General features: G+C 34.4%; 1 protein-coding gene across 1 annotated transcript in view; it reads left to right on the forward strand.

The window, feature by feature from the left end:
• Positions 1-637: 637 nt before the first annotated feature.
• The window catches only part of LOC105620224 (SCY1-like protein 2), a 14,038-nt gene continuing 1,602 nt past the window's right edge, over positions 638-13,073 (forward strand). The window contains exons 1-14 of the mRNA XM_012201730.1: positions 638-790; positions 3,104-3,238; positions 3,377-3,604; positions 5,287-5,407; positions 5,801-5,884; positions 6,720-6,865; positions 7,551-7,796; positions 8,610-8,755; positions 8,899-9,049; positions 9,769-10,009; positions 10,993-11,161; positions 11,647-11,828; positions 12,257-12,310; positions 12,700-12,944. Coding sequence (XP_012057120.1) covers positions 638-790; positions 3,104-3,238; positions 3,377-3,604; positions 5,287-5,407; positions 5,801-5,884; positions 6,720-6,865; positions 7,551-7,796; positions 8,610-8,755; positions 8,899-9,049; positions 9,769-10,009; positions 10,993-11,161; positions 11,647-11,828; positions 12,257-12,310; positions 12,700-12,944 — 2,301 coding nt within the window. The remainder of the gene's footprint in view (positions 791-3,103; positions 3,239-3,376; positions 3,605-5,286; positions 5,408-5,800; positions 5,885-6,719; positions 6,866-7,550; positions 7,797-8,609; positions 8,756-8,898; positions 9,050-9,768; positions 10,010-10,992; positions 11,162-11,646; positions 11,829-12,256; positions 12,311-12,699; positions 12,945-13,073) is intronic.

Genomic DNA, 13,073 nt, shown 5'->3' on the forward strand with positions numbered 1-13,073 from the left:
CTTACTTACTCTCTCTCTCTCTCTCTCTCTCTCTCTCTCTTCTCTCTCTCTCTCTCTCTCTCTCTTTCAATTTATTTAAATTCAAAATTAATTCACCCACTAATCCCTGTAATTTTTGAATTTTTGATAAAATTTATTGTAATTTTGGTGAATGTCTATATTGAAAAAACAATACGAGTACAAATATAGGAATAGAAAGGAAAGAACAAAATGGAATTTATTTGAATTCCTTCTCTCGCGAATATATATTGGAGATTCACAATTTCGTAGAGTGAATTCCTCTCGTTTCGTCTATTTTTCGCCTGGTCGCGCCAATTTACAAAAATTTCCGCGTAACAAAGCCTGCGATAAAAGTGATGTTTAAAATCAATGTAATTTTCATGAATCCGATTTCGTGTGTCACAGATACGGGAAAAACGAATTTCACGAGCGGAAATACCATTATTGTACCTATCATCACGAACGAACCATAGAGATTGCTCTCTCGATATTACACCGATATTTCCTCCCCCCTTCGTCCAACCCCCTCTTTCTCTAAAGCGACAAAATAACGCGGTCGACATGATTTCGATTTGGCAGATAATAAACGGGCGAGATCGACACTGATTCACCGAAGCCTCTGGCTGGCTGGCTCAGCATGTTCGCGAAATCCAGAGGCAGCAGCACAACGCCGTGCGATTTGCTTCCCGATCCGATACGCAACACGTACGAGATCGGCAAACAGTCCGCCACAGCCGGACCGGAAAATGTCTGGCGCATATACGATGGCTATCGGAAAAAGGACAGGATGGTAATATTTGTCGTTGATCGTAAAACTCCTCCAAGAGATACAAGAAATGAGAAAGTCAAAATGACTTTATACTTCGACGTCTTGAAAGTCAAAATGATGACGTTTATTGACATTTGATTATAAAGATATTTTGATTTTTTGTTGAGCTCTTATGGCTTTCTTATGAGCCGTTTGCTCATGTTTTTTAAAATATGTACATATATATACACTTCACTGAATTATTTAAGCATTTAAAGATCCAGCTTTGACCAGTATATATCCAGAGAAAGATTTCTTCGATTTAAAGAAATGTTTCTTTGCTATACGGTTAAAAAAATTTTTTAAATTTCTTTGATTTAAACATTATTGTTTTAAATCAAAGAAAATTTATTTGATTTGAATATAATTTCTTTAAATCAAATAAATTTTATTTGATTTAAAAAAATAATGTTTGAATCAAAGAAATGATGTTCACAAATCAAAGAAATTTTTTTTCTTTAACCGTGTAGCAAAGAAACATTTCTTTAAATCAAAGAAACCTTTTCTCTGGGTGTAGGCTTCTAGTTTATCAATTGTATTCTCACACCTAAAATAAGATTCTTACTGCTCATGTTTTTTTCTATTTTCTTAACATTAAAATGATCTCAAGTAGTAAGGTGTTGTCTATTTGACGTTATTAATTAGACATTTTTATGTGAAGAATGACTAATTAATGATGAATCTGATCTGTTTAATCATCGTAAAAATGACGTGGATTTCTTATAATTATGTAACATCGTATAAACATTATTTTCACTGACATTGTTATTAATGCATAAATAAATAACGTTATTAATTGATCACTAATAATGTCACTAGTACATCGTCAATTGATCATCTGACGTTAATAAGTATGACGTTGTAAATACCTCGTAGGCTGTATTTCGAAATTAATTACCAGTACTGAAAATCTATAGTGCACGTAAACCGCATATAAATTTTCAGCGCTGGTAATAAATTTGGAACACAGTCCTCAAATGGATATAAATGAATAACGTCATTATTTTAAAAAGATGACGTCATTATTACATCTTAAATAAGTAATATAAGGTCAATAATTTAAAATGACTAACTATTGACGTCAAAAAGATTATTTGGGATATCGATGGATGATTCAATGATTCCAATCGATTGATTTTAATCGTCGTAATTTAGTTTTTCTATTTTTTTAACGGTGCTACTTTAACGATATCCGGATAGTAAAATAAAAAGAGAGATAATCGAATCGCGAATTAGATTTGAATTGATCGGATTTGGAAAGTCACTTTTGGAGGGATTCAAATGAATGAGGTATAATCAAATTCATTCGTTCTTGAATCTATCTGATATGTAAATACATGGAAAGAATAGCTTTATAGAAGAAGTATTTAAAAATTTAACTAGATAGAGATTAGAAAAAATAATTGTTTTGGACTTTGAAGGAGCAAGTCTCAGGCTGTTTCTCGTCTTGATGAATTAAGCTGTAATATTCACGAAACACTCTAATAAAGATTTTAGATACGGAGATATTTCGTGAAATGCAGCTTCTGTATAAAAAATATTTATGAAAACCTCAAAAGCACTTTTTAGACCACCCAACCAAAATAATGTAGAACGTTCAAGCTGTTAGAATATCAAATTTTTTGTAGCATCACTCATTAGTTTCCTACATAATTACTTTGGTAATTCAAAGAAATTTTTTCAGGAAATATTTTCAGATCTGCACGGGTATCTAGTTAAATTTTTAGATATTTCAGCAAAATCTCCTTTTATATTTGGGCTGGTATTTGAGAGAAAAGTGTTTAATATTTGAGATTATAATTGCATGGTAAAATAATATGGTTAGTAGTTTCATTTGTATGATTAATATTACTGTGATGCTAGTATAATAATAATAATAATCTTATATGTATAATGTTCTCTCAAATATGAAAAAATTATACTGTAATTTATAATAATTTCAATATTAATATAATAAAAATATATTAATATATTAATTAAGACGTAAACAAAATAAACGTTTTTATTTAGTAAATGCAATTGCAATTATAGTGAATACAATTATTTTTTAACATTCGCTTACTATTTATGAGGTAATATAATAAATAAAAGATACGTTTAAAAAAAAAATTGACTATATTTGCTTGGTAACTATAAATATATTATTTTATAAGATGACTATAAATTACATTTAAATTCTGATAATTGTCAATCATTTCTTTCTCTCAGTGCAAGAGAGTGTTTAAATTCCAAGTTTACGATTCGTAGAGCGCGATAGCGGATAGAAGATGAACGAAAGCATTTATTCGCTCGCAGGAGGTCTCGATCTTTTTATTCGACAAACGATCCGTGGAGAAACTACACAAGCCGAAACGCCGAGAAACGGTCACGGACATCCTACGCGCGGGAGCTGCTCAAATGGAGCGGTACTCACATCCGAAGCTTCTTCAGGTTCGTGTATACGCAAGGTATTCGCGGCAAGTGAATTCACTCGAGATATTTCGATCAATGCGCATTATATCGCAATTCGAGCGTTTTCGCGAGCCACTCCGTAGATCGATCACGCGCTATATTTGACCGGCGATGTAGGCGTACAAAGTGGAGGAGTGCGCGGACACGTTGGCCTTCGCGTCGGAGCCAGTCCTTGCCAGCTTAGCGAATGTCCTGGCGTACAAGGAGCAGTTGGCAAATACGATCGCGGCGCAATCCTCGGGGCCGATGGGTAAGCAGAACCACCCGCCGACCACCAGCCATCGTTCGACCTTTGTCAAGGAGTACGAGCTGCTCGAACTGGAGGTCAAGTACGGGCTTCTACAGGTAAGAGAGCGCGACGTTGACAAAAGAGGGATCACCGATAATACATTTCTGGGGGCTTAGGGGAATAGCTTCCCTAATTGGGCTTTGAAAACATTTAATAATTTTTCATCTCTCTTTGTAAAAATTACAAAATCGTGCCTCGACAAAAATTTTGCGAAAAATGTTTAAGAAGACTCAGCATAGTAAAAGATATTTTTTATTTGTAATATAAAAAATTAAAAAATCAGTTCACTCACACAAATTTTTGTTGAAAACTTCATATTGATGATTGATTAATAAATTCGAGTAATGAATTTAACACAATACGATTATGTTATTTAAATAGTTTGTTAAATTGATATTCAACATTTATATAGTGTCAAAATGATTTATGAATAAGTGAACAAATAACATAAAAACAATGTGCTTTAAAACGTAAACTCTAAAATAAGAAAATAAATAAAATAGATACACGTGTTAATTTTTTTGAAAAAAATAAAAAATTTTGAAAAAGAATAAAATTTTTTGCTTTCAAATAGTTTACTTACAAATTGTGTTAGTGCTACATTTTTGTATTAATTTTTTTTACATAATGTTTGTATTACTTTCTAAAATATTCATTTCTTATATTAAATTAATACAAAAATTTCAGTGGATCGTTTGGAACCCGATTAACGTGAAAAAAGATAATTGTTACTATCTTCTTTGCTACGTATACCTCGATTTTCGGAAACTTCTCTTGTTTGTCTATGTATCTATTCTCGCGGACTTTGCGACCTCAAATCCGGGGCACTGATAATGGAGTTCGTCCATTAGCAGTTAAGTCATATAAAACAAGAGTACGGAGAGAAGAGGAACAAAGTGATGTGTTTTTAAGCGCTTATACTCGTGTTATTACAATATCGCCATTGTGCTTTTTTCTACATACTCCTTCCATCTCTTCTTTTTCTAATAGACACACGATCGAAGGTTTCCATAAAATTACCTTGTGTTATTACATTGTAACGAGCGTGTACGTTGCAGCACGAAATTAGGTATAGGCAATACCTATATAATAGCAAATAGAGGAGAGGCAATTTCGATGTACGAGTACGCATGTATGACCGTGACATTGTGCGTAAGCACGGAATCGTAGCGCGTAGATGCGATAACGGGGTTGCGGAAAATTAAGTCGAATCCGAGCGCATGCGTGCAATAAGGGATGGTAAAAGGGAGAGAGAGAGAGAGAGAGGGAGAGAGTGGTCAAAGTGAATTTTCTCAAAAACGAATTCCCGATTGTAACCACGCGAAATCAACTTCAATGCCGCGCTTCGATGTAGTTCACATAATAGAATGTATTACGAGGGAGCGTAATAGAATGTCTAATGCCGTCAACCCTCTCAAACCACGAGTTAGACTTGTGCCACTCTTTAATAGCGATCGCATTCAGTAATTCAGTTTAATGATTCGAATTTGCAATTATATCTTTCACGAAGAGTAATTTTATATGTATTCGTTACGGAAAACAAATGGAAATTCGAAATGTAAAAAATGGGCTAATTATTAGATTATTTATTTTTTACTTTTAAAAATTATTTGAAGCATAATGATTAAAGGAACAACGAAAAGTATACGACGTTATTAAAAATAATATTGGAATAAAAAAGCGAGAGTTCGGTCCAGATAGTTAGATTTATGAATTTTTTATTGCTTACATTTTGCAGATCACGGAAGCCCTATTATTTCTTCATGGCAACTGTAAATTTCTTCATAGAAACGTTTGCCCGACGAGCATCATTATCACAAAAAGAGGCACGTGGAAGTTATCGGGGTTCGAGTTTATCGGTGAGTCTAATCTCGTCATCCTTCGTACTAAGGATAGCGAAACTAATCGAAGTTTATCCATTTTTAGTAAGTATCAGCCATTTTTTATCAATTAAAACATTACCTACTCATCAAATTATCGAATCATCAAATACTATGAAATATAATTCATCGATAAATAAATATATAATGACAAAATTATATTAACAAATTTGAAGGATTAGGAGTCATTAAATCTTGAAATTATTTCCTTGTGCACATTGCGACTTGGTGTACTAATACATTATACAGTAGAAATAAAATCGATGAAAGGTAAATGACGTATCGGTTAGACGTAATATCGAAGGCTAAAAAAGACAGATGCGCGATACCTTTTACGCTGCAGTTTTAGTCAGAATATATTTCGCTTGTTAGAGGGTGCCAAGGAAATACCGATAACCGTGCAGTCATGGACGAAGCACATGCCGAAAATGACTCAGCCGAATCTCGATTATATAGGTGAGACATCGTAAAGATTGTCGTTAACGCACACCCACGCTGGGAAAGCCGCTTTTAATATCTAATGTTACATGTTTTACGAGCCTTACAAGTTTGATAAAAAGAATCAGATTTATCTTTCGTTAACGTTTAACACGTTAAAAGCATTCTCGATCTCTCGTATGAAAAGAAGCTGCTCTCTGTCTATAAATAGAAATGGTTTTTCTATAAACGGACATTTTGTATAAATATATTTTTACAGAGAATCTCTTTAGTGTGATAGAAATAAGCAAATCAATCTCTCTGTACAATCGGAAGATGTAAAGCTGTATTTTGAGCATACATTTATTAATATTTAACTCGGTTTGATTTTCATCCCGTGTTTCCCTTCTCGATTACATAAAGCAATTTCGTATTTAACATTAAACGTGCAACGAAAATAGAAATCTAATTATACAGTCGTCACAATAACACAACGTGAACTCTGTTTTATAATCAAAACATTCAATAAACTCTGATCAAATGTAAAATGTAAAGCGAGTTTGTTCTACAGCGAGTTTGTTAAAAAAATAGACTTGCTTACACGTGTAAGAAAAAAAAGAAATAAATTCGGTAGCGTCAACGGGATCGGATTTATGCAAGAAACTTCATTAATTCCGAACTTTAGCGATAAAACGGGCTACTGCTTTCCATCCGGCAGCTTCAATCGAGCCATAGCGAGCTCTCCGAAAATTACTGGGATAGCTTTCCGCACGTGGCGATGCGATACGATTTCCTATTTGCATTGTTGATGATTCTTCTCGATCACCTAGGTCGACTGGAGATTTATTTGTAATGGCCGCGCAACATGTTACAGCACCAGAGGTGCAGCAGAAAAAGCTCGGGAGCTTCTCCAGCGACATGTACAGCCTAGGGATGACGATATGCGCGATTTATAATCAGGGCCGGCCACTCATACAGGCGAATCACAGCTGCTCGGATTATCTCAAGCAACTCGAGACCGTAAGTTAATCTGTTCGCGAGACGCAGACGAGACGATATTCCCTTCGAAAGCACGCGAAGAAATCATAGGATGATCTTTAAAAGTATTTAACTCTCGAGAGACACGGAATCTCTCTTCGCTTTCTCATCGTTCTGATCTTCGTAAATAAACTTTGTTCCTTTCAGTTGCGCTTCCTCAAGTTGTCAGTTCACTTTTGAAAGAACTTTTGCTGAAGTATCAAAAAATTGAGCTAGATACAGATCTGAAAATAATCTTGTTTGTTCATAAAATAATTATGTAGGATATGTTTAAACGTTACTTAAGGAATACACCAGTTAAGTTAAGAGAAAGTTAAAATAACCTTATTTTGACGTCATGAAAGTTAAAATGGTGATTTTTTTTTCTTACAAAATTTGAATGTTTATTGACGTTAAGAGTCGAAATAAAGAATTTCTTGTATGATGGCAATGCTGCAAAAAGTTTTAATATTCTAGCAATCAGTTTAAAACGTTCTTTATTTTGATGATTATCTAGCTGAATTTTTAGAAATACTTTAGCAAAACTGTTCTTTCCTGTTCTTTTTTATCGTTGTGTAAATAGCACTTCGAAAATCGCAATTCCGCCGAATGTTTGATCGAAAAGTAAAAGAGAAAAGTAAGAAAGTAATGCTGAAAAGAGACGTTAGATTGTCACTTTCTATACTAGCTTGACGATCAAGTTGCCGTTCTTTTGCCACTGATACCGATACCACTTCGGGAAGCTGTGACGCGACTTTTGCACAAGGACCCCAAGCAGAGACCGACTGCGCAAGTTTTAACCATGATCAAGTTCTTTCAAGACCCATTCGTGCACGCCCTGCAATTTCTCGACGTCAGCAAGATGAAGGACGTGCATCAGAAAGAGCACTTTTATACGACGACTTTGAGAGAACTTCTGCCGTATATGCCAAAGGTACACGCGAATCATGTCATGACGTTATATATGTATATTCAGGATGGACTTGGAGTGAATTAGAATCGCAAAGAATTGGAATCGCGAAGAATCGGCTATCTAAAGGCTAGCTTGAATCTTGATATAAATCATAATGTATGCATATCCCTTTGAGATGCTTATCGAAGATGCCTCACAATTCTTCTCATTTTATAATAATGGTAATCCGCTTTTTGCTAATTATTCTACTATAATCCCTCACAGTTCATTTTCTGCATTTTAATGCACCGAGAACATCCTTTCCGTAATTCCGAGCGAATCCAATAGATTTCCGATAGATTATTATAGAGATGTAAAGAAGAAATGTTAAAACATTTAGTGGAGCAAATGAGATCTTCGACAGAATAATGCAATGAATTTTCCATGATAAGCAAAAGATTGATTGATTATGCTCTTTCTTTTTTTGACACCTTTGAAACACCTGATTTTATTGGAACCATGTTAAAAATTTTTTTTTCAATTTCTTTTAAATTCAATTCAAGAACATTTTAATAAAAAAGTATAATTCATATAAATTAATTTTTTTTTCAAAATTTTAACATACGCATTATTATGTAAATCTGATGCCAGATGACGTCAATAGAATTGAATAACTTCAACGGACGATGTCTTCGAATTGATGATTGACATTACGATATCTGAAGAGGTTAATATGTTTAGCATTATTTTACATGCTAGATCGCGCCATGTTTACACTGTGATCCAAATTCCAATTCATCTAATCGTACATGCTTCCTGCTTGTCGCGTGTCACACAAACGTTCTCTGTTTGCAGAAACTCTGGTATCAGCACATCTGGACGTATCTTCACGCGGAGCTGCAGACGCAGGAAGTGCTGTCAGCCGTGCTGCAGCCTATGCTGTACATTGTCCAAAGCAGCACGAAGGAGGAATACGAACGGATTGTGTTTCCCACGCTTAAGTACGTATTACATACAGAACGAGAGACGCGGAAATGAGCGCGAGACCGCGCGAAATAGGCACGTCTCTCATCTCAACCTCTCTTCCGTTTCTCTCTCTCTCTCTCTCTCTCTCTCTCTCTCTCTCTTTCCTTCGCTCCCGCAGACCTCTCTTCGCCAATCGAAAGTCGATTCAGGGAACCGTCACCCTATTGGAAAATCTGCACATCATCCTAGAGAAGACGCCCCAGGAATATGAACACGAGGTGCTCTCGATGCTGTACACGTCCTTTGAAAATTCGACCATTCAAGTACGGGTGAGTAAACTCAGGGAAAAAGGAAAACACTACTGTGATTTCATTATCCGTGAAATAAATAGCGATTCAATAATTGCAGAAACGAAATTCTAATGTTTGAAAAATTATATTTCCATTTTTCGAATATCTTACTGTCTTATTGAATCTAATTTTTAGCAAAAGATTAATAGGGCTCTTAAATTAAAAAAAATAATAATTAAAAAGAGGGCTAAACGCAGATCTTGGTACGTAAAATAAATTAATCATTTATTAAAGATACATAAATTTGGAAATTTCAGTAAGTTCGAACATTTTACATATAGTAAAATTAAATTTACGTTCTTAACTTGGATCGATCTTCAAAATTGAATTGATGAATCAATCACAGCCGGTTGATAAGTTGAATAAACTATGAATTCCAAGATAACGGGCAAATGAAGAAGAGAAAACCGAAACATTTTTAATTCATTTATCTTACACATCGAGATTCGATTCTTATTAACTTTTCTTTTGAATAATTGTCTTCAAATTTTTAATATGTATTTTTAATTTAATATACATCTCTTGTAAATTCTATTTTAATTCATTGACACTTTTTTATGATATTCAGAATTTTCGTAGTGATAATATTTTTGATCTACGTATATCTAAACAATAATAGTTCATGAATATGCAAGATCACATAAATATGCAAAGTCATCGAAAAATTTTGTCGCATCAACAATTCATTCGTTTATCAGACGGCCGCGTTCGTGGCCGTGGCACACGTGACGAATTATCTCGAAGATGACGCTATACGCAATGTGGTGCTGCCGAAACTACTAGATGCCTTCGAAAATAATTTGACGAATGCTCGGGTGCTCATGGATGTGGTTCCATGCATCCTAAGTCGCCTTGAGAAGCAGAAGATCATCGATTGTATTCTTCCGTTGCTCTGTAAAATCAAGCTGCAAGAACCCGAGATCGTCGTGCGGGTTGTAAGTAAGTGGAAGTAAAGGCGAATACACGTGGATTTACGCGCGCATTTAATAGAAATCATACCTCGATGCTCAATTGTTGCTTTATCAGCTAAACAATGTTAACTATAATCATATTAAATTATATTAACTATAATAATATTAAATGTTCACTATAATTGAAATAAAAATTAAACTGAAAAGTTTTCAAAATTAAATTAAAGCACTTGAATTAAATCAGCACTTAGAAGATATTTCAAAATGCGATTTTATCTTTCTATTTTTATCTGTTGAGACAAGCAATTAAAAAAATTTCCTACGCGAAAAGAACAGTTTTTGCTGAAGTATTTAAAAATTTAATTCACTTTTATTATATTTATATATTCTTAATTAAATAAAGAAATTTTATCTCCAATAAAAAATGCTAATAAAAAACTAGTGTTGTGACACATGCCCTTTAGTCAATTAAAAATTTAATTTTAGATACGCTAAAAATAATTTTATTTGACCTATCAAAATAGTTAAGCGGAATGTTTAAATTATTCTTAAAATGTCAAAGTTTTACCAGCATCATCAATGTTTAAAAGTTTTTTAATAATTATTTTGATGGTCCAGCAAAATTATTTTTAGATCTAACTCAATTTTTAATTACATCGGTTAGTAAAACCGTTCTTTTCGAATATATTTCAATATATTCGCCTCTAGATTGTGACATTTGAAATGTTCAAGTAACTACAATATAATCTCAAAAACTTTTTAGTCCAATATTCTTATTGGCTGTCAGTAAGAAGATAAATATTAGCTACCGTTTTAATACATAATATAATACGATTCGAGACAAAAAAATAAAGAAAATGAAAAAAGGAAAAACGAGGATTATAATCCCATATGGGGATTATATATCCCATAAGGATAGATAATATAGATATTCATTTTAAAAAGAAAGAAACGAATCAAATGCTAGACACGCATTTAATTTTTTATTTTCATTTCTTTCGCGTATTTCAGATATTTACAGGGTGATGCTGACCGACAAGAAATATGGGTTATCAGTGAATTGGATGGCGACGCATGCAATGCCTTCTCTATTACCGCAAACTGTGAATCCGAAGCTGAATCTCGAGCAATTCATATTGCTCCTTGAGGTACTGCAGGATATGCTGAATAACATTGAGAGGCAAGTTTCAATTAGAGCTAAGATCGAACGAAGTAGTATATTCGGTAAACGGAAGTGCGGAATAATGATTCCCTGATGGCTCATAATTAATAATCATTGTGAAAATAAATGAATAATTATATGCGGTAATGGCATGTAAAATCATTAAAAAATTTTTCAACTCGTAAAATATTGATGAATTGTTTACGTATATATCCATTCGGAAGTCAATGTAAAATTTATAGGAAAGATATATCTAATCTTTTACATCATAATTAATTCTTGTTTCCGATAATTCTTTTTATCGTTGTTTCGACCGTTCAAAAGATCTTATTTACGCCACTTAACACGATTGCAACATGGAGTACTCCGTATAATTAACGGAATATTGCGGTTGCTAATTAATTAATATTGCGCAATTATCGATCGGTAGACATCTTCATATAAAGCATCTTTGGAATTTTCATAATGCTCACGCGCGAGCTCTTCAATTTTTTAAATTGCAGAAATCAGAGGAACAAGCTGACGCTCGACAATCTCTCTTTACCGAGTCCCGACAAATCTCGACCCTTGCGACATCAATATAGCACCGACAACGTACACGTGCCGGCGTTTAACATTCCCAATTTGCGCATCGAGCAACGCAAGACTTCGTCGGCCGAGGACATGGCCAGAAAGAATAGCATTGGTGCGAACATTGACAGAAATATTAGACTCTGGTGTCTTTACCAACATCCTTTGAGCAATGTGATATTCTTTGTGTCAAGGGACTGAATTTTTTCAAACTTCTTCGTTGTCTTGGATTAATTTGTAATGAGGTCTAATGTTTCCTTTTCAACACATCCATAACAGTTAAAAGGGTTACGACACTTTTCTTCAGCGAAATAGCACTCTGGTAGATGGTTTCCATAAATATTTCTGAGCTGAGCTGAGCTGGCTGAGCGATTATTTAATAAAAACTTCGACTCCTTCGAGTGACAGATAAAGTCCTCGAAGAGACCTGGAAGAAGCACGGGGGATGATTCCATTAAGCTTATTCAATATTTATGGAAACGATCCCTCCAAGGAATTAAATGATCCCAGTTTACGGATATTAAAATGATATTTTCCCTGCAGGATCCATATCAACGGCATCCGCGGAAAATATGGCGCGAAAAAGTTCAGTGGCTGGTAAGTGAGGATGACGACTTCCTACACTGTTAAATCTATAGGGACAATTTAACTTAACATGAGTCGCCATTGCTCCTACTCAATCTTATCGTTATACTAAAAAAATGGTTATATTTGATACTACATAGTGTCAACTTGACAATATAATATCACGGCATAGTGTCAAATTTAATTATCATTTTGGTTAAAAAATAACGATATATTTAGTAGGAACGGTGGCGACTAACTAACATTAGATTAAATTTGACACATTAGATTAAATTTCTTTTTATAGACTCAACAGTGTAGTCCTTGTAAAATATTTATTCTATTTTTCCTTGGTGGAAGAAACGCGATGCATTTCGAGACGTTTGTAGATCGGTTTAACCGAATGTAACACGTCTGTTTAGCGATGTTCGGTGGATGGTTCAACTCGCCCTCGGCCAACGACAGTAATTTCCTGCGAGTCGCCAATACATTCACCAACAGACGACTGTCGGACAACACCCTGATGACACCGAAGATACGGATAGCGCCGTCCTGCGCGAGCTCGCCGGGCGGAACGCCAGGCGCCGGCCTTCCGCTGATCCGTCGACACTCCAGCACTGGTCCCCAGGACCGACGCGGGTCCAATATTAATTTATCCCCGCCCACGGTATATATATATATATATATATATATATATATATATATGACTAATTACTTTACTAAAACTATACTAACTAACTAACTAAACTAACTTAACCGTACCCCGTAACCCCGTTAACCCTTTAAACCTTTTAAA

Source organism: Atta cephalotes (genome assembly GCF_000143395.1).
Source record: "Atta cephalotes unplaced genomic scaffold scaffold00025, whole genome shotgun sequence".
NCBI lineage: Eukaryota > Metazoa > Arthropoda > Insecta > Hymenoptera > Formicidae > Atta > Atta cephalotes.